This window comes from Chenopodium quinoa, unplaced genomic scaffold, assembly GCF_001683475.1.
Source record: "Chenopodium quinoa cultivar QQ74 unplaced genomic scaffold, ASM168347v1, whole genome shotgun sequence".
In the NCBI taxonomy this organism is placed as follows: Eukaryota; Viridiplantae; Streptophyta; class Magnoliopsida; order Caryophyllales; family Amaranthaceae; genus Chenopodium; species Chenopodium quinoa.
The window spans coordinates 2,220,621-2,242,560 of NW_018745461.1; the positions used below are offsets into that span (position 1 = coordinate 2,220,621).

At 34.1% G+C, this 21,940-nt stretch overlaps 4 protein-coding genes across 5 annotated transcripts; 2 read left to right on the forward strand and 2 right to left on the reverse strand.

The window, feature by feature from the left end:
- Positions 1–110: 110 nt before the first annotated feature.
- LOC110714996 (aladin-like) lies at positions 111–7,627 on the reverse strand. 2 transcript variants are annotated; one of them, XM_021893560.1, is made up of 16 exons: positions 7,418–7,627; positions 7,273–7,328; positions 6,990–7,136; positions 5,599–5,713; positions 5,176–5,275; positions 4,904–5,077; positions 3,884–3,942; positions 2,947–3,034; positions 2,787–2,862; positions 2,033–2,132; positions 1,870–1,921; positions 1,301–1,438; positions 1,054–1,141; positions 907–974; positions 709–788; positions 111–502 (listed from the first exon to the last, which is right to left on the reverse strand). In XM_021893560.1, exons 1-14 carry the CDS (start codon positions 7,473–7,475, stop codon positions 912–914), a joined length of 1,314 nt encoding a protein of 437 aa, XP_021749252.1. In that variant the 5' UTR covers positions 7,476–7,627; the 3' UTR covers positions 111–502; positions 709–788; positions 907–911. The 2 variants fall into 2 exon arrangements, with proteins under 2 accessions (XP_021749252.1, XP_021749251.1); XM_021893559.1 differs by having other exon boundaries at positions 111–505.
- A 713-nt stretch (positions 7,628–8,340) lies between these two features.
- Positions 8,341–10,677, forward strand: LOC110714997 (transcription factor IIIA-like). Its single transcript, XM_021893561.1, has 6 exons — positions 8,341–8,553; positions 8,648–8,788; positions 9,359–9,647; positions 9,729–9,958; positions 10,057–10,200; positions 10,285–10,677. Exons 1-6 carry the CDS (start codon positions 8,422–8,424, stop codon positions 10,471–10,473), a joined length of 1,125 nt encoding a protein of 374 aa, XP_021749253.1. The 5' UTR covers positions 8,341–8,421; the 3' UTR covers positions 10,474–10,677.
- Positions 10,678–12,309: 1,632 nt separating this feature from the next.
- LOC110714831 (mitogen-activated protein kinase 7-like) lies at positions 12,310–16,789 on the forward strand. Its single transcript, XM_021893382.1, has 4 exons — positions 12,310–12,394; positions 12,439–12,732; positions 15,170–15,588; positions 16,121–16,789. Exons 1-4 carry the CDS (start codon positions 12,310–12,312, stop codon positions 16,787–16,789), a joined length of 1,467 nt encoding a protein of 488 aa, XP_021749074.1.
- Positions 16,790–17,382: 593 nt separating this feature from the next.
- On the reverse strand, positions 17,383–21,880 carry LOC110714771 (exportin-7-A-like). Its single transcript, XM_021893322.1, has 10 exons — positions 21,738–21,880; positions 21,451–21,563; positions 21,255–21,348; positions 20,631–20,850; positions 19,004–19,134; positions 18,538–18,684; positions 18,225–18,353; positions 17,944–18,042; positions 17,801–17,839; positions 17,383–17,697 (listed from the first exon to the last, which is right to left on the reverse strand). Exons 1-10 carry the CDS (start codon positions 21,792–21,794, stop codon positions 17,560–17,562), a joined length of 1,167 nt encoding a protein of 388 aa, XP_021749014.1. The 5' UTR covers positions 21,795–21,880; the 3' UTR covers positions 17,383–17,559.
- Positions 21,881–21,940: the final 60 nt, after the last annotated feature.

Consider the following 21,940-nt stretch of genomic DNA (forward strand, 5'->3'; position numbering starts at 1 on the left):
CGTAATTGGTTAATTACATTCTTTTGATTTTGTTTTCTTACTCCGTACTTTGTAACTTGTAAGGGTAGATTCACCATTTATGCTTGCGTTCACTCAAGAACATACAAAAGTTCCGAAACCAGATATAGATTTAAACACAGTTAAGCTCTGCTATAGATAGCTTGGCTTCTGTACATGATTTAACATCACTATTTGCATATAAAATTTGACTGCAAAATAACAATCGAATAGACAGTATCTGAAGTGCAAAACAATACCGTAGACACAAGAGAGGATTTTTTATAGCATTGAAAGAATGTCTGAATTTAATATACAGTTAATTCATAGCATCAAAAATTGCCTTGGGGCTCTGTTGTCTTTTAAAGACCTGTTTGCCACTGTTATAAAAAACAGAAATGCCGGAGACTGTGAGTCTACGAATCAGACAACAGGGAAATTTTGTTTGCCAGAAGTTCCAGCCGCTTGCAGAACTGAAGCAACGCCTCCCCTTTCCAAAAACAGCCTACTGCAAAGAGTTATAAATTAACAGCATTTTAACTCCTTCATACGATAAAACCAATGAGAAAAGAAAAGAATTTTTTAATAATTTTTTTTTTTTTTTATAGGTAGAGTGACATTTACTCTATAATATACCAATAGGCTGAAATAAGGCGCAAAATTTCAACATTGGAGTTAATTTCTTTACAGCACCTTCCAAAGACAACGTACCTTACAAACGGTCTTGGCACATTACTCCAAACAGGTAGACAACTACTCTCCACAAGCCAAAGTCACGGACAACATACAACCTTCCAAATATATCATATATCAGACAATAATTTCAAAAGAAAATTAAGCGATGTCACCTTTCCCTAATCCCACAATTATTCAAAAGATCATAAGCCTTGTTTAACTGTAAAGGCATACCTCAACTAAGGAAGAATATGAGAACGAAATAAAAGAGGATAGGTGCAGCAGAAACCACTGCTCCAGCACTGAAAAGTAAAGATTGACTAAAATAAGCTACATTTCAAGACTAGTTGAATAAGAGGGATGAAGAAGAAAAATATTTACCACAGATAGCAACGGTCCCTGTTTGAACTTGTCATGGAAAGAAAACGCTATAGCCTTGGGATTGTCCCCAGGTCCTCTGATGAATCCACTGGATGCACCAGAAAAAAAGATAGAAATCATTTTAGCTAGTATGTTTTCCATCATTACCATTAATTTATTTTGGATATGAAAGATTAAAAGACCAACACACAGAGCACAGACTGAAAATAAAAGTATCGGATATTAATAATAAATCAAAGTAACTCACACTAGAGATGCCGCGATCAGAGGAGTCCTCCTAATATCATATATGGCAATAAGACCACGGTACAACTCATCTCCTTCTTTGAAAGATATGGCTAATCGTTCTCCTGAAGCATCCCAAGCTATTTTCTCGATCTGCTGACTGCAATAAATGATAAGAAAAAACCAAAAAGGTGATTTAAGAAGCTTCTTGTTCACTGTCAATACACTTACAGACGAATTGAGGTATAATTAGCATTAAGCTTTCCAATTTATGAAAACAATGCCTACAAATTTGGAATTTTATAAAGGTGTAATGTATCAGGAAATACCAAGTCATAGCATTTGAAACCTCTTTCAATCATGTTTACAGAATTACAGGTTCATATTTCCAGCCTATCCCCACCCAATCCAACCACCAGACTGAACACTTACAGAGACAAGTTTGTACCTTCGTAATTCATACAACTAAATCATTAAGTAGCACCGAAGAGAATATCAATTTGAGTAACATTCACTTTTAAATCGTGTAGTCTACAAAGAGATCTTGGGTTGCAATTGAATGCAAGATAAGACAGCAAACATAGATAGTACCTGTTCGTTAGAGTAGATATCTCTGGGAGATCAACTGGGAGTAGGTGTGCAACTGTAGAAATGATTTCAGAATAAAATTAAAGGTACAAAATAGGTCACACTGATAGAAATTGTATACATTAGAAGCTTAGGAAGGGCATGGGGCATAGGCAGCTTTAAGTACCAAGAGACGGAGGTTTTGATGCAAAGTGAACAGATCCCAAAGTAGAAGAATTTGAAAAGGAAAGCAAAATCATACGCCCGTCAGGATCCCATGTTGCCCCCTACAAAAGAAACACGAACGAGGAAGCATCAATTTCAAGAAAATTCTTCTCTATTTCATAAAAACTTAAATAAAACAAGTGCGAAACTCAACAATAACCTGTAATTCACAATTATAACAGTGGCTTTCATAGCTGAATACGGGAAGTGATACTAAAAAGAGAAAAATGTAACTGCATTCAACAAGTCTAGACATTGACGCAGATGTATCTAGAGAAAAATATTGGCAAATGCCAGATGTAAAGATGACAAGCAATTCTAAATTCCAAAGTACAAATAAGAATAGAAAGATACAATTCCAAAGCACAAATAAGGCGAGCAATTAAATTCACTTCAACCACTAGACCGCAAGGGTGATTTCAGGGACAAGTAATGAATCTAAAATCATTTAGCATTTAACAAAAATGAGGCCACCATTCATCTTTCACAAGCATTATTAGATTACATCTGTTCAACATGTTAACAACAAAATTGAAATTTTCACATTATTACTTGCAACTTGCACCTCAGTGAATATTTTAAATACAGTAAATTCAAATCAGCAAGCTAAGGAGTTATAAAATCGATTTAACACAATCAAAGAAGCTTATAACAGTAGACTGTAAGTTCAAATCAAAGAAATCAGTTATGATCAAGTGACCAAGGTATTCCCTCACCGTAACAAAACCACGACTTGAAGACCATGGTTGTGATGTCCAAGTCCCAGTCTCCCATAGATAAAATGTTCCATCACTGCAAATGAATAAATTTTCAATACATAATCTGATGGGACATCATAAATAATGAATTTAAGATGGTTTAAGTCCAAGAACTTACAACATAGCTGCAAAAAAGTAATCTCCAGTAGGCGACCATCTCAAGATTGATATGCCTCCCCATCCTCGTCGAAAAGGAGTCCCATCACCTAAATTAGCAGGAGCAATGGCCACTATAACATCAAAATGGACTTTGAAAAGAAAACATAATGGTATTATCACATGCCTTAAGTTGTTATGAATATGTTAACCTCTTCTTAATGGAAGTCATACTATGGAAGTCATACTATAGCATTTCAGCAGGCTGTTGACGGCATAATTGGTAATATAGGTTAGCTTCACAAAAGAGTTGATTTAGAGATTAAAGTTTGAGTTATATACCGAGGAGAAGGCAAAGAACCTTTGTTTGGTCATTGGTTTAAAAAATTAAAAGTTCACTTTCACAACTTCAGATAACAATAATGGACCCTGAATTCCTGATTATTTTTATTTTGACTTCTGCTTTAGATCCACTATTCTGGCTTCGGCCTACAACCCTTAAAAAAGTAAGCAACTAACAATTCTTCATTTCCTCCCTATCAAAGTACTTCTAAGAACCACAATATCCTTTTTTTCATATCTTTCTCAATCCATTAAAACCTTTTATCCTTCATTAAAAAAATAACGGACATAAAAGTTCAACCAAGATTTCAAAGCCAGCACCTTCAAATATGTCTACGTGAATCAACCATGGAGTATGATCATAACATCGAGAAGAAAAACTTGAGTAAAACAATTAAAAGGCCACATCTAGCTCAATTATATAGTAAGTAATTCATCACAAGCATTGTTATTATCAACAATACATATGGTAGAACTACATAACAAATTTTAAAATGAAGTAAAGCAACTCATCTGTTTTCCAGGTAATTAATCTTCAAATTGTTTCTAAGATCAACCAAATTTATAGCCACCAAAGTGAAGATTAAAAATTAATGATGCCATAATTATTCCCATACCTTGAGAAACATCCCAAATTGTAAAGGCTGAGCTCTCAAAAGATCCTGTTGCTAAGTATGTGTTGATTAGTCAAGAAAAGCTCATACACCATGCCAAAAGAAGATCAATAAAACACAATCAGTCAATTATTGGACGTCAACCAATATATAGGGTACCCCAGTTAAAAAAATGCTGTTAAATCACTAATCATATCAGTCAATCAATATCCTGAAGAAAACAGTAACTTTGTACAAAAGACAAGTACAATACACCTGCTACTCCCAAATGAATTTTTATTTAGATAGTTGAAAACCCTAGCCATAACCTACCAATGCAAAGAAACAAATGCATAGGTATTTTACCTTATCCTTCCAAACCCCAAACAACTCAGCTACAGATAACATTATAATTTAGGCTAACTCAAGGCTGGAGTAAGAACTGCCAGGATTCTGATGTCTAGAAGTGACAATAATATACATGCAAAGAAAGATTGAGAGAATGAGTTCAAAATCCAATCTAAGTGTTTCAAAGTCAAGTAAATGATGATTCACTAGAGACTAAGAATCTATAGCTTTCTGGCCTGAAAAAGGGAAATATTATACAACTTTTGTCAAACTTGACTTTAACAAAGCATTGTCACCATCAGAGTATAGATCATTTCAATATGTAAAGTACCTGATATAGCGAGAAAGGCATTTCTCATCCAGGTGTATATAGCGAGAGCTACCAATGAAATAGACTCTGTTATTAACAGTGAGAAAAGACAATGAAGTGGTTAAACATTGCACCGAAGATTTATCCTAGAAGACTAACACAACGTTGTCTGGCCCGGATCACATTTTGCAGCTAATCCAAACTAAACAGCCATGAAAATATACTTTTTAATGTGATCCATCATTGGTAAGGCACACGACAGGTGAATAATAGTAGAATTTCCATCTCTCAACAAACCAGTTTTTATTATCAGCAATGAATCATTGAATACACACACGCCATTTTAAGAAGTGTAAAATAGAATTAAACAGCATAAATAAGGATATCTTCCATCGGGACTCCAAGACAGTGCACTTATGTGCTCATCACTCTTAAGAAAATCCACCAACGTCCATCTTGTGCCAGAGCCCTTGGAAATGGAACCAACAAAAGGGGTAGCCCCAGATCGTACAGATGCTGGATTGCCAGGATATGAAGCAGCCCATATGCAAATTCCACCCCTGTTATAATATCAAAAGTTTAAACCAATGGCTGGTCTTAGGAAAATCTAATTATGTACAAAACAGCATAAAATAGAAGGGTATATTGTGGTGCTCACTTGCATGCTACAGAAAGTGTCCTCCCACTGTTTGGCCTCCATTCAACAAGTTTGACTTCTCTCTGAAAATCGCCGTGCAAAATGCTCGGATCCTTTCCCTCTGCTCAGATTAGTAGTCATTTCATTAAAAACAAGTTTCAATTAAAATAATCAAGAGAAACAACACACAATTCGGGCATATTTACAGACAGGCTCCTTTCAATTTAACTATAAATACTTTATTTTTATACAACCACTCTCCTCGATACCTACATACAAGAAATTTGAATTGCTGTATGCATCACTGTCCACAGTTTGCTCATTAAATGATTAAGTCATGGAAAATAGAGCATTACCACTTCCTTACTCAAGCTTTCCTCATGCACAATATCAACAAAGAGAGATAATTGGGAATAAGGAGAGCTAAAAAAACAAGAGATATACCAGTATCTTCATAATCACGAATCGTGACCTGATTCGACCCTGATATAAATGCCAATAAATGCTTGTGTTGGTGCCATGATACTCCTTGTAAATTTACTTCTGGCAACAAATGCACCTGCAAAACATAGAAAGTAAGAAGCACTTAAAGTGCAGGCATAAATATACTACTCATCTTAATTACAATTTTACTAGTCTTCATTCAATTTCATAGCTGAAAAGACTTATGCCAGGCTCAGTTTATATTGAATAACTCTTTGTTCCCCACATCAGAACAAAAGCAAGGAGTACAGCTGTTTATCCTCCAATAAGTTTTGTAGATGTCAAACTCCTTGCTGAGATTGATGACAATGTATTAGAGTATCATCACAATTCACAAAAAATATGTTTGTTATCCAGAATGCCCGTTTCAATACACCTTTGGAGATTTAAAATCAATAGGTAAAAGCAGAAGGTAAAAACTGGTATAGTCTTTAACATTGCTTTGCTATAAGTACACAAGAATAACACCTCAACTCTCTGATAATATTTGCTATTTTAAAAGGGGGAAAAAGAACAGTGAAGAACTGAAGAAGATTGATCAGTGCAATCATAGGAGCAAAACACAAGAGTAGCATTTAATAATATCACAGCATCATATTTCACATATTGCATGGTGTTTCTGTGAAGCCACTAGTCTAATCTATTAAATTGATTTAGGCAAGCCACTGAAACCACCACAGACAGTTGTTTCAAAGCACAAAAAGAAGGCTAGTGTTTGTCCCCATTATATCCCTCCCACATAATCCTTAAAGACCACTAAATTTTAATTGAACTGAATAGCAACTTTTCAAACATTAAAGAGATAGCCAATAAACAAAAATCTAATCATTTAATTTAGGATACATCGTGAATGGGTTAACCATAGAAATTTTGAAACGGACCCGTTTTTAACTGACTAATTTGTATAATACTCCATATAATCTAAGTCCTCAAAGGAAGGCGCTAGTTCACCAAACAAGCACCAAAATCAATTGGCACCACCGTCAACCAGTGCTAATATAAGGGTTTGCAAAGTGGACAATTACAACTAATTCCTACAATCCAAATCAGCACAATAAACCTATGCCAATTTCATTCTTCACCCTAATACACTAATATGAACATCCAATGTAAGCAAACCCACCCCACTCGTAGAGATACTCCGTATAAGGCTTGCACGGTTGCACCCCATCAATCAATTCATATGTAAAGGCTTGCATACTTGTTATGAGGCAAACACACTTAATTCCTAAATTCCAAACTTCTATTATATATATATATCACAATAAACCAATGCCATTCCCATTAACATTCAATGTATAATTATTGACAACCAGCAATCCAATAAACTCCATTAAAAGCTTCAAACTTACATCATTAGGGTGAAAAATCCGCTTTACAGCACCAATCAAAGCTGGCAAACCCTTCTCCGGAATTCCCCCTTGTTGATCACCAGCATCATCACGTGTCGGCAAAATTAGATTTTCCGGTTGAAATTGCACAGGACTAAATACAAAACCCTACAATCCAAATAAAAAAAAAAAAAAATCAAATTTTTAATCAAATCAATAGAAAAGAAACCCTATAATAACAATCAACTAGAACCTTATAATATAATTAAGAATTCAGAGCAAATGCCCCAAACAATTAACATACAAGAGCTTTTCCATAGCATTCCTTAGCTCGATCATCGGATAAATTATCAGCAGTAACTGGAAAATTAACATGGTTTAGTTGAGATTAAATTCAGCAGAAATTAAAAATGGTGAAGGAAATTGAGGAGAGAGAAAGAGAGAAATACTGAGGTCTCGGTTGATTTCGCAGACGGTGACGGTGCCTGGTTGCGGAAACGACGGCATCTTCGGCGTTTTCCGGCGAGTGTGTGGTTTGCTGCGACAGAAATTATAAGACTCACTTCACTGAGGAGTTATGTGGACTTGTGTAGGGTTTTAGGACACTAATAATGAATTGCCTTTCCCGCCTGGGTTCTCGGCTTCTTACTTTTTTATTACGAAGTATTCGGTATTTTTACATTAATGTCGTCCTGAGGGTGTTTATATCGGAGTGAAACGAGTAAATGTATATCATTTTGCAATGCGTTTGAAGGAGAGAAAACCTTAACTCAATAGTTGTACTTGATCTCCTTTACAATGCCTACTATTATTTGTGTTTTAATATAAGCATCTAATATGGCTTTTGAATTGTTCACATTAATCACATATGTCACTTTGACCCAACATATGATTAAAGCATGAAACTAGCCATATGGACACTTGTTAGTTGTTACAATTGCCTCAATGTATATTTTTCCAACTTTGTACTCTGTATAACTTATAGGTGGTTACACGTTAAAATTTTGCGTTGACATAAGTGTCAATAAAAAACAAGGCACTAAGATTGAAAGAGAGGGAGTATAGAGTATTCGATTCATATAGTGGTTGAACACTAAAAGCTATTCTAAAAACCGCTTTCAAACACACCCTAAAATTTACCCAAAAAACTTCAAATCATGAACGGTCGATGATGGCGGGATTTTAAAATGTGACTTATTGTACACATGTCCACAACCTTATTATTCATAGGGGCTAATTTGCCATGTTGTCATGCACAATTACACACGAAATCCTAGCCCATATTGCAATAAGCCCAACAAATTGCCCATAAATTATTAGCAATACACTAGCATAGTACGGACTACTGAGTATAAATACCAAATCCATCCCTAATCATTCATTGTTTTTTGCCGAAATTCAAACCCTAGAAACCGCAGCTTCACTGCTCAGTAAGAGAGAGGAAGTGGCATCCATGGGAGAAGAGCTTGAAGAGAGAGAAATAGGTCCAATTTTCAGAGATATTCGTCGATATTACTGCGAATTTTGTAGTATTTGCAGATCTAAAAAGTCGCTCATCAATTCTCACATTCTCTCTCATCATCAGGTAATTGAATTTCCACACCCAAACGAATTCAATTTTTTCGTTAAATTTTTCCGATTTTTCCTGATTTTTGACGCATTATTTGTGTTAATTACAGGAGGAATTGGAGAAAAAGAGAGAAGTTGAAGGTGAAGATAAGAACGAGGGGCAAAATTGTAATAACACATGTGAAGAATGTGGTGCTAGTTTCAAGAAACCTGCTCACTTGAAGCAACACATGCTTAGTCATTCACTTGAGGTACAATCTTTTTCTGAATTTTATTGATATGAATTAGATTTGAATTGTAATTTGTGAAATTAACAGTAGATTTTAAATGTAAATTAGTTTGATTGCTGATTTCAATAGAAATATGTTGATTTACAGAATTATTGTTATGATTAGTGTTGTATAATTGATTTATGATGGAATTCGTAATGTTTTGAGCCAGAGTTGGATCAATTGTAAGGGTTATCTTGTTCGATTTGATAATTTATCGAGATAATGACGAGCAAGGTTATGTTTTTGGATGATTTGTGTGGAATTCATAGCTGGTTGATGTTAATATTGCAGATAATGAATTTATGTGGAAGTGTGTGAAGCATTGGATCCCAAAGAATGAACTCCAAAATGCAAAGAGGCTTAGTCTTATAAATCTTGACTGGACTAGTATCAGGACGGGGGACCGCCTGAGAAGCTCCGTCAAGCCCAGCCTCTGGACACGCACTATTATAAGGTTTGACGATTGGGCCGATTTTTAGTAGTATGAATTAGAATATGCTGGTTGTGCGTTGGCTTTTTTCCTGAACGCGGTGCTTGGTATATTTGCAGAGGAGCTTTGTTTGTCCGATAAATGACTGTAATGCTAGTTATAGAAGGAAAGATCACTTAAATCGTCACATTCTTCAGCATCAAGGGAAGCTGTTTAAATGCCCTATAGAAAATTGTTGCAAGGAGTTTTCTGTTCAAGGGAATGTTAGTAGGCATTTGAAGGAATTTCATGAAGATAAGCCTGAACCTGACACCGGGAAGGGAGAATTTAAACATGTTTGTGAGGAAAATGGGTGTGGGAAGGAGTTCAAATATGCGTCTCAGTTGCGGAAACATGCTGAAACCCATGGCAAGTTTCTGCTTTGCCTCTGTTATTTTGAAATGTTTGTTGTATTAGTTGTGAAACTGACTGAGGATATTACTTGTTCAGTTTTGGAATCTTCAGAAACTTTTTGTGCTGATCCGAGCTGTATGAAACCATTTGCCAACGTCGATTGCCTCAAAGCTCATATCAGATCTTGTCACCAGTATGTTAACTGTGAGGTATGTGGTTCCAAGCACCTAAGGAAAAATTATAAACGGCACCTATCAACTCATGGAGAGCATCTGCCCACCATACTCAAGTGCACCTTTGAGGGGTGTGATCACTCATTTACCACAGTATGATTTAGTAACTTGTTACTCTTTCGTATATTGCTCTTTGAACAGTGTAGGTATTAGGGAATGAAATTAATAATAATGGTTTTTGACTTCAACAGAAATCAAATATGCAGCAGCATGTAAAGGCAGTACATTTGAAACTCAGACCCTTCATTTGTAGCTTCACTGGTTGCGGCATGAGATTTGCCTTCAAGCACGTGAGAGATAACCATGAGAAATCTACTCGCCATGTTTATGTGCATGTATACATCTTCTCTCTTAGGTTTCTACTTATGCTAACAGTCATTTACACTTGTATTAACCGCTAAACTGTGTTTTTTTTCTAGGGAGATCTTGAGGAGTTCGATGAGCAATTCAGATCCAGGCCTCGTGGTGGACGGAAAAGAAAGCTTCCTAATATTGAGATGCTCATGCGTAAGAGAATTAGTGCGCCTAATCAATGTGACGGTGTTCTAGATGATAGCTCGGAGTTCCTGTCGTGGTTGCTTTCAGATGATGATAATTCAGAGAGTTAATTATTACAGGGCAGAATCAGTAGCTTAAGTTTTATGTAAATTATGGGAGACTAGACTATATGTGGTGGATTAGAGTAAAAGGGGAGTATATATAATAGTTAGGGAGATTCTGGAAGTTGTATAATGGGCTGCTTATCTAGTTTTTGAATATTTGATACTTGGTTTAATTCGCTAATTATACTACAGAGTATTTTGTGTTTAGTATATACTTCGTATTAGCTACTTGTTTGAATTATCACTCTTGGTGAATGTTTCGCACGCTTCATCAGTTCATCGATCTTGGTGAATGTTTAGCAGCAAACTTCATTATAGTTTATAAAAGTTACTTGTAAAAAGTTTCTCATCCTTCGCTCTCCTATAATCTCTTAAATAACACTAGTTTAAAATCCTGTGCAACGCACGGTTTTTACTTAATCAAATTATGAATCAGTGAATTTTAAAGTTAATACAACAATTTTTTTTTTTCCAAAAAAAAAAAACAATATTTTTAATTGAAACAAACTAAAGATTGTATTTAGATTATGACTTTTTTTATATATATAAAATCTAAAATAAACTTCCTAAAATATCAACTTGCACCTTATAACTATAAATATTTTCTCTCACATGTTTTAATTGTTTTAATATATTTCATGCACTTTGATACCTGATGCATCGATTCATTAATTTTTATATAATTATATTATTATCAAAATTATTCAACAACCGTGCATTTGCACGGGGTTTAACCTAGTGTAATTATATGGCCATATGTCCCTATTTTATTGGCATGTTTTGAACGACACAAAATTTTATAGCATACTATAACTGGCACAATGTTTACAAATTTAATTGACTAATTTTTATGAAAATTAATAATCATGATTGTTTTCATTTTGTTTTATATTTGTGTTTATAGTTATTGAATTGTAATGTTATTACTCCCTTCGTCCCCAAATGATAGTCTCTTATGGACAAATTTTAGTCCCAAAATGTTCACCCCATTTGCCTTTTCCAACAACCATTAATATTAAATTTTTTACCAAAATTTTCGCCAATTTGCAACCATATTTGTGCAAACTTAATTTTTCTAGGTAAATTTTATTTTTCCATGTACTTTTATTACTTTCTCTCTCTCAACTTTTTTTCATACCCAATACCAATTTACTTTTACTATTTTTATTTGTGCTTATTAATTCCCGTGAAAAATGTCCATAATGGACTATCAAAAGGGGACGAAGGGGGAATTATAAAAAAAAATAAAAATAAAAAAATCAATAAATATATAATAATAGCTAAAGTATAAAATCCTGGTTAGAGCAAAGAAAAAATACGTTGTGGAATGATATGAAGTACCAGAGTAGTACATTTTATTATTCTAATATATTACCTTATTATGTGTTTGTTTATTATACAAAATAACCTATTATATATATATATATATATATATATATATATATATATATTTATTGAAATAAACAAAAATACCTATTATAAAAAATATGAAAGATATGCATATAAAATATATTTTGTATATAGTTGCCAAGTTGAAAGTTAAATATCATATAATATATAAAATAATATTAATGAAGATTTTGTACAAAAAAGAAAAAAATTGGAAAGAAAAAAGTGGCGGGAAATTTTTTGATCAGAACATGACAAGTGTCATGTCAGATTCGCTTTTAGTATTATGTAATTGATTATAGTTTGTCAAATTTTCAATAAGCATCAATTTAAAGTTTTATATACTTTTTTAAAATTAATTTATTTCAGAGAATTACTTTTTAAAATAAAACTAGTGAGTAGCCCCGGGCAATCGATAATTTTTTTTTAAAGGTCGAAGCTGCAGCCACTATCATGATATTGTTAAATCTATGCTTGACTCGAGTAAGAAACAGTGTGCCTAATCCTAGCAGATCCTCGTGGACTTGTCTTGGGCTGGGTGTGGCAAAATTAATTGTGATGAATACATATGAAATAAGACAGGTCTTGGTGTGGTGATCAGAAACCATGATGGTGATCTTATAGCTGCTGCTGTGAGAAGAGAGCCTGCGGGTTGGTCTGTCAAGTTGGCTGAGGCTGCAGCTTGCAGATTCGGTATTCGATTAGCGCAGATATTGGGTTTCATTATGGTGCACGTTGAGACTGGTGCAAGTAATGTGGTTGCAGGGGTGACAAAGAAGAATGATGATTTCTCTCCTACTTTTTTAATCGATGACTATATTGTTGCTCTCTCTAAGAATTTTATGTCGTTTATTACTTTTCATGTAAAACGGGCAGGTAATACCTTAGGCTCACTTAATGGCAAGGTGGGACTCTAGGGGTTGTGATGAATTTGTTCGTCTGGATTTGTTCCCTAAAATTTAGTCGGTTTGGCGATGCTAGACGTTATTTGATAATATTCCTACCGGTTTTTTCAATCTTTTTTTTTTTTTTTTTTTGGAAGAATATATCATTAAGCCACAAGTTCATGTTTAAGATCATTGAGAGTAGAATTGATGGCTGATGACTTGACATATATTTCATCCAAATTTTTTACTTTGACAAAGTCTAAAAAAAAGCCTAGTTCTCAACTGAAACTACAAGAAAAACAAGATAGGGTTTAGCTCTCTTAGCTATATTGACACAAGAACTAGATTGGGAATGAGGAGCTATACTCTGATTAATTCTCGTTGGTTTTAGCCTTACATAGACAACCAATAATATTGAAACACATCAGCTTGCTAAAAAATTGATAAAAAGAAAGTTGAGCGGGAAAATTAAGCTGTAAAAGTTTGTGTTGCGAGTGTCCTGCCTAAGGAGAGAGGAGCGCTAAAAGTGATGAACTTATCCCATCATTTTCATAAAAAATAATAAAAAAAAAATTACTTCTTCTATGAAGGTAGTTAAGTAGTTTTCGAAACCATTTGTATGGCAATGGCAAACAACGGTGAAGAAAGTCATTGATTTGAAGTTGAGGAGTTTCATTTGATAGGTGACATTCGAAACCATTTTTTGGCGACATCGAAACAAATTCACCAACAATCACATACCCACTCTTTCTTCTCAAAAGTTTTCAACTACTATAGTTACAGACAACTCATCTTCTAAAAGATCTACAATAACTAACTTATCTAAATTCACAAACTCTTATCTAAATTCAGAAACTCTTTTCAAGTTGAAAATCAAATATTATACAACCACGGCTAAGAATTTTAGGAACATAATTGACCAACAAATATCATAACAATTTGTGATATTTATGTTCATAAACAACCACAACTAAGAATTTTATACGAATTTTGTTTATAAAACATTCTTTTTTATACTAATATAATTAATACAAATAATACTAAAACAATCAGTTTTGATACTAAAATAATACAAATGATGAATTACAAAATATTTTCAAAACAATTTCAGTACTACAACAATACATTTGGTCTCCGTCGTCTCCGTCGCTCTCTCACCCGTGCCTTTTATTTCACCCATCATTGTTTAAGACCATCTTATAGACTACATCACTCTTTGATTTTGCCGACCACCGTTCATACTCTAAACTATTCTCTCTCAATATATCGACTATCGGCCCTTTATTTCCTCTCAACCACCTTAACTCACCTTAAAGCCACCTTCGTCGACCCTCGCCTTAAAGCAACCGCCGTCCTCCATTTGCATTTGTAAATTAAATTAAATCCTCCAACATTATTCACAACCAAAAGTACAATTAAATTGAAATTAAGAATTCAAAATTCAAAATTTTTCATTTGCAAAATTTATAGCGAAAATTTCGAAAATATTGAAGTGGGACCAAGTGGGCCAACTGTTCCAATCAATAAAAAAAACCTTGTCTATGTGTAACCTTATATGTTTTTCCTCTATTTATAATATTTATAACTTTTTAATTATTGATAAAATATACTCGTACGAACTACGAGTTAAAGCATTATACAAAATATCAGATGCAAATAATTCATATACTTGTATTTGCTACTCCGTATTATAGAGTACTCCCTCCATCCTCCTCTATTTGTACCTTACATGAAGTCAAATTTCTTTTTCTTTTTCTTTATATATATATATATATATATATATATATATATATATATATATATATATATATATATATATATATATATATATATATATATTATTTTATTTTTGAAACCATGTCAAATTTAAATTTTTGTTTGAAAACAATTTAACCAAACAAAAGTTGCCAGATAAAATTTCAGATGAAGTCAAATTTATTTTTTTATAAACTTGTACTTCTATGCCCTCAATAAAAAAGTACTACTTGAACATTTTTTATTTTATTTTTACAAAAGTACTACTTGAACATAAGAAGTGTATTTGTGTATGAATAATATCAAAACAAATCATATAATTAAACCAAATGCAAAAATAGTAAACCGTGTCTTTTTTTATTGCTCTTAAATATTAGTTTCAAAATATCATTATCCTATTCTATTTTATAATAATAATGAAAAAAAATCATAATGCATGGATTATCTTTTTTAAAAAAAAAATTATAGAAAGTTTGGTTACAAATTCTACTGTAGCTAGAACTAGGAGTTAATTTCCACATTTACCTTTATAAAATCAAATGTAGAAATCAAATGTAACTCTTATTTCCTCATATTATTCATTAGCTCTAAGCTCTCTTTTTCTTCCTCTAAAGTGTGAGTATTTTATTTCTTTTCTTTTCCACGCATAATCTTTACTGTCAAATTCATAGTGACTTGCGAAGATAAGAGAATGAAGTGGTTAAATACCAACAGACGCCATTGTAGGGTAGGACAAGCCGTTTTCGAGCTCGATGCAAAATATGTACCATTACAACCTCTTGGAAAGGGGAGTTACGGTTTGGTATGTTCTGCGATTAACTTGAAAACCGTTGAAAAAGTTGCAATAAAGAAGATAAGTGATGTATTTGCTGATCAAGTTGTGGCGCTTAGAACGTTGAGAGAACTCGTAATATTGCGCAATGTCCGTCATGACTACGTGATCGGATTGCGGGATGTTATGATCACTTCCCCTAAGAACACATTTAAAGATATTTACTTGGTTTACGAAATTATGGATAGTGATCTTGATCGAATACTCAGAACTCCTCAACCGCTTTCTTCTGATCACATCAAGTTTATCATGTTTCAGGTATGTTTTATGTTTCAAGATTTAATTAATTTTAACATTTAAAATTAGGTTATTTTGATTTTTACCACTTGGTACTACCTTCATAAAAAAAAAGTTTTATTTTACCACAACATAAAAATAAAAAATAAAATTTGGCTTTTACCACCAATCACCTCCAACTAACGGCTTACGTTCATAAATCCGTTAGTGGGGCCTACTAAAGAAGGGCATCGTATCGTGCCGGGCCGCGTGCCGTGCCGGAGTCCCGGCGAGCCGTGCCGTGCCAAGTTTTGGAATACCCTGGCCCACGGCACGGCACGACCTACATGTCTAGCGGTCTGTGCCGTGCCGGGCTGCGTGCCAACCCTTTTTATTTTATTTTTTTTAAAAAAAAATGTATGTATATTAAAAAAAAATCGATATATAATTTTTTTTTTTTTTTGAACCACTTAAGTTTATTTTTTGAAGGTGGTAAAAATCAAAAATTCCTTGAAATTATTCATAGAACTAAATTTATTTACGTATATACTAATTTGTGTTTTTGTGTATGTAGTTGCTGGAAGGGCTAAGGTATCTCCATTCTGCGAACATAGTTCATCGCGATTTAAAGCCAGCAAACATTTTAATAAATGCAAATTCCGATCTGAAAATATGTGACTTTGGGCTATCAAGAACGTGCAAAGGTGAAGGTGAATCGTCCTTGACAGATTATGTAGTAACACGGTGGTATAGAGCACCCGAGTTACTAGTATGCAACGACAACTATGATGCGGCAATTGACATGTGGTCTGTTGGATGCATCTTTGCGGAGATACTAGGGCGTAAACCTCTCTTCCCGGGTAAAAATCCCCTTGACCAAATTAAACTTATCATCAATTTTCTTGGAAGTCCTAGTGAATCTGATCTCGCCTTCATAAAAAGTCCAAATGCTGTTAAATACATCAAAGGATTGCCTTATTCATATGGGCTTCGCTTGGAGCTCATGTATCCTAGGGCTGATCCTTTGGCCTTAGACTTGCTGCGAAGGATGCTTGTTTTGAATCCAACAAAGAGGATTACAGTCACGGAAGCGCTTCGACACCCTTACATGGCAGGCATGCATGATCCAACTCAATATCCTACTGCTATGAGGCCTCTTGACATTGATATTAAGGCGAATGTAGGGGAGTCATGTCTAAGAGAGTTGATGTGGAGAGAAATGATGTTTTATCATAATGTTTGATGTCTAGAAACTTTAAGTTGTACTGAAAACAATTGATGGTGAAATAACTTGGGCATACTTTGCTTATTGTTAATGAATTCAAATGTGTCAAATATTAAAAAAATTTAATGACAAATCGTCCCAAATTCATTCTTAAATTTATTTGAATTTATTGTATTTATACAATGTCATCTTTCATATAAATTGCATATACACATAGTATACTTGATGGCATAAATGACTAGAAAACAATGAAGTGTAAGAAGAGGAGCAAAATCATGGTATTGTGTAGTTTTGCTAAGCATATTTCAGATTGTGCTGATTTTTAATAAAGAATCATCCAATACTTGTTGATACTAGGAGCAATGTACGAGTATATCGCAAAATGGATGATTCTTGTACGGAAGGAAGATGGTATGTATAGGAATTTGAACAATATGACTCGAGAAGTCGAGATCCATGTTTAAAAAAATGGCAGCAATACATTCCCCTTTGTCATAGTGTAAAATCTGAAAAGAAAGACAGCAAATTATGGCTTGTAATACTGATCTTCCCATCTATATCAAAATTTTCAAGGGGAAGGATTTCCCTCCTGTAAGAATTGCTCTTCAGAGTTCATGTTTGAACTTGTAGCTGTGTAACATATCTCAAATATAGATGCCATTAACAGGCATTTACAGAAAGGAATTGTAGAAAAACAAGAATATACAGTTTTATAGGCTAGCACAACTATCTACATGTCACTACGAGTTCATCCCTTAACTGCTTTGGACATATTTGAGAGATTTAAGTCATTTTTCACGAAATTCTTTCCGGGACATGCCAAGATTTCGAGTAAACCTCTCCCTGTTAACCGATTCTAAATCTCGAGTAACACCTTCCATAAGAATATCAAAGCAGCGAAAAAGGCGTTGCTGTTGATCCACAGGCTGTTTACAGGACATCAAGAATAAGTGATCTTCTATGCCACAGAATGAAGGGTCACCAGAGGGGAGGGGGGGGTCAATTCTAAGAAAGCAAGATTTAATTTACCTGTGATGCCACTATTTCAGTTTTGAATTTTGTGTACATCTGCAAAAAACGCAAACGCATAATCATATAAGCATTGACAATAGACAGATCTGACACATAATATCTAAAATATGAATAGAAAAGAAATGAGATGAATTCATTACTTCTTCACTTATGAGAATCAAACTCAGCATTGCTCTGCTAATACCCCATTGGGAGGTATTGTCTTCGAATAAAACTATCTCAAACATAGTCTTGAGTATCTGATCAATGAAAACACGTTACTTGTGAAATTCATCAAATTTCTTAAGTAGTTCGTTACATGTTGATAAGAAAAACAAAGGGCACCGGAACTTGGCTCAAGAAAGATTAAATAAGGCAAATGAGATGTAGAACTAAAATGGAATACTTTATAAGAAATACGTAAACAAAAAATTAAACTTACATCTAGAAAGATATCAGCACAATCTGAAATATGCTTAGCAAAATTAAGTAGAGCTGGTGAAGCAGACGATTCTCCCATCATAATATGATCAAAATAGAAGGTTGCCAAACTATTAATTGCAGAAGCACACTGCAATTCAAATGTTAATTACAACTGAATCAGCCATTTGTCAACAAATTGCAAGCTCATGTTAATTTCGTGCCAATGTGCCACACTATCTAAGTATCTTAATTTTGTGCCAATGTGCCACGCTATATAAACAAAAAACACTAGGTGAAAAAAGGAATTCGGGAGCATGACAACCAACACAAACCTGCGAAACAATGTTTGATTCTATATTCTTTATGCCAGAATGGAGGGATGTGACAATGTTCTTGAAAGTAGTTCCATCCAGGTTACAAGAAAATTTTATAAGCTTGCTGAAAAAAATATCTATAAAACTGAAGTAAGCCCTGGAGACCTGCCAATAACATTAATATGGAAATTAATAAGAAAAATTATCAGAAGCAAAATGAACCATCAAATTAAATGGAGAAGCATAGTGACCAATAGCATGACTGTTAAGTAAAACAAGGACAACAAATTAAAAACATATTGATAAACATGAATGATAAAAAAAAACAAGGACAACAAACTAAAAACATATTGATAAGCAGGGTCACCAGATATCTAATACAGTACTAAATTCTATTCAAAATTATACAGAGGGAAAGAGGGGACGACAAAACAAACTGAGAGACTGCGGCTTTGGTACAGGACAGCAAAACATCTACACAAACCTTTCTGTATGCTAATAAATCAACAACAGGGATTGAGAGTATCATCTTGAAAGCGATATCAAGAGCATCATCAAGGGCCTTGTCACCATATAGCTCAAACACACCAAAATTGACATAGTTGCCGTCAATTGCTGTCATTAAAAGACATCAGCGCAAAATATGTTAAGACAAGCTAAGAATAATTGCAAGCCAGGATTGGAAAGGCAAATGGAGAGCTTGTCAAAAAAAAAAATTAAAAATAAAAAAAAAAAAAAAAATTCCTCCGCATACATGTAAAAAAAAATTGTGTCAAACAAAAGCAGACTTTTTCATAAGCAGAAATCACATTTCCATTGAAGTTAGATAGAAAACATTCCAAAATTATACACAATTTAGAACCATAGCTAGCAGATCTAAGATTGCTCTAGTTGCTAAATGGCAACAAATTCAGAGTGCATTTGCTATTACAACCACTCAAACAGCAATGCAGTATCCAAGATTAAAATTGAATCTTTGGAAGGCACGGAAAGACGAATTTTGACAGGGAAAATACTAAACTACCCAAGCATTATTGAGCGGACAAGGCAACAAGCAATGAGACCAAAGGAAGTACCACATTCAGGGTTCAGGCATGGGAAGAAGATGACAAAACAGAATTTGCATAGAAATCAGGCTTAGATGTCAAAAAATCCAGTAACCATTTTAACAGAAATAGCTTGCACCATATTACAACGATTCATTTTCTGTTATACTTTATATATTCAGGAGACGAATAATATTCCCTCTGTCCCAAGATATAGTTTTCGTTTTCCTTTTCAGGCAAACCAAAATGTTCTTCCCATTTCTGTTCTTTCCTTTTTAAGATTTTACTTAAAATGACTTTAAATTCCCATACAAACTACCCTTACTTTTCCCTAATTTTTTTCCCCCTATTAAATGCTTTTGGATTTTTCTACTATATTCATTATTGCTATTGTACTTTTCTTGAATTTTGTCTTTGATGTACTTTTACAAGCTTCTCCTACTGTTCCTTAATTCCCGTGAAATATGGGAAACGGGAACTATATTATGGAATAGAGGGAGTAGTACTTTTCAGGATTGGGTATCATCTCAAGAATGAGATTGATTTCTTATTCGGTCAGGTGATGTATTTAGCTTTTCTTTGGGGACCCCACATTAAGCCTTGCCTAAGCATGTCTCTATCTGATGTAATGTAATTCTAGATTGCAGGGTTTTTTTAAGCTTTTCTTGATTTGAGTAGAATTTTGACCACCTTTTGTCTCCTCATTTTATAAGTTACTAGAAACTATCTTTAAAAAAACAAAAAACAGATACACCACTGTCGGGGGTGGGGGGGGGGGGGTGTAAACTGGTAATTGTAACCTTTCTATTTTTACGCATGCTAATGTATAAACTATAAAGTAAACATATTACTGTTGATATTTTGGAAGTATGTGTTTAGCCGCATTTAATAAGCTTCCACATGACCAAAATTGTTCTCTAGTAAAAAATCACCAAAAGTAGTTAAACAAGACTCCGGGTATAGAGTAACATCAAAAATGTGCAACCAAAAAAACAAAGGAAGTAAAGGATGGGACTGGGATGATGGGATAAGACTATGGGAAAGCTCAATTTTGAAAGTACATACCACTTGTTAATATGGAAAGAGAAACCCAAATTCCTTTGTATTTGGTCCTATAGACATCTTTTGGACCAGAAAGAGCAAGAATTCTAGACCCATAAGCAACAAGCAACTTGCTAACTTCCCAGAAAAGCAGTATGCCACTAGGAGAGGATTGGGCAAACGTTAAGCGCTGGGATTTATTTAGAACTAGCTCTGCATAGAATTTCAGCAATGGAGTTGTCACCTGCAACAGACTTTGTGATTAATCATCATAATCACCATTACTCATTAAGGATGATCCCTCAAAAAGAAATAATTAAAATCAATGCAGATACAAGATACTTTGATTTTCTTTAATAACGCCGAAATTGCCTGGATATCTTGACTTTCATTAATAAGCTACTCCCACTAGATTAAGTAATCCTATGATCAATACTTTTTATTAGAATGATGGCTCAGATTTGATCCACTCTTAAAACATGCCGACTGGAAAGGCAATCATATGATTCCTAAAAAAAAAAATCGCTTGTACAATACATATCACAATCAAAACTCAAACATGCAGATAATCAGGTAAAACCTACAGCATGTCATGTTATTGTCAAGACACTATTATGTAAAACCATCTCAAGGGAAAAGGCAGCTTACCTCTGGACAATCGATCCAAGTAGCAATAGCTTTCAAAAGAAGAGGCATATGTGCTGGATATAACCAATCAAAAAGAAACCCATATGCCTTGCGACTGAAGTAATTAATGAAATATAAGAGGTTAAAATTTTTTCTCCATAGTATTAAAGATTTTATAGATAGAGCAAAGAGATGTGGCTTAGTTCCCGCACATCACCTGTGTATGGCCATTGCAATTCCTCTTATATCCCGCATCAGCCCAGCTATAGCACATTTTACAGTCTCATCCCGAAATAACGGATCAGGAATGGACTCAAGGTTGACAAAAACCTATCACCACCAACAACGATAAAACATTAAAAAAGAAAGAGGTCTAATGATTGCAACTTCCATTATAACACCAATAAAAGTACACTACTAACAGAGAGAGGTCCTTTCAATGCAGCAACGATTGAATTTTAAAACTCACTGTCATCTTAATATAGTAACAGTTAACACACATACCTGTTGTAAAGGATCAATTGCTTGCTTAAACTTGACAATGTTATCTTCCATGAACATCAATGAACCAACAGTGAAATAAAAAAGTGGTTCTTCTACGAGCACTGTAATCTTTTAAGAAAAGAAAATGCTCTCTCTGATATCAGCAACACAACATGAGCCAAGCAGACACTTTAATTAGTACCAGCTCTAAATATGGAGGAGGA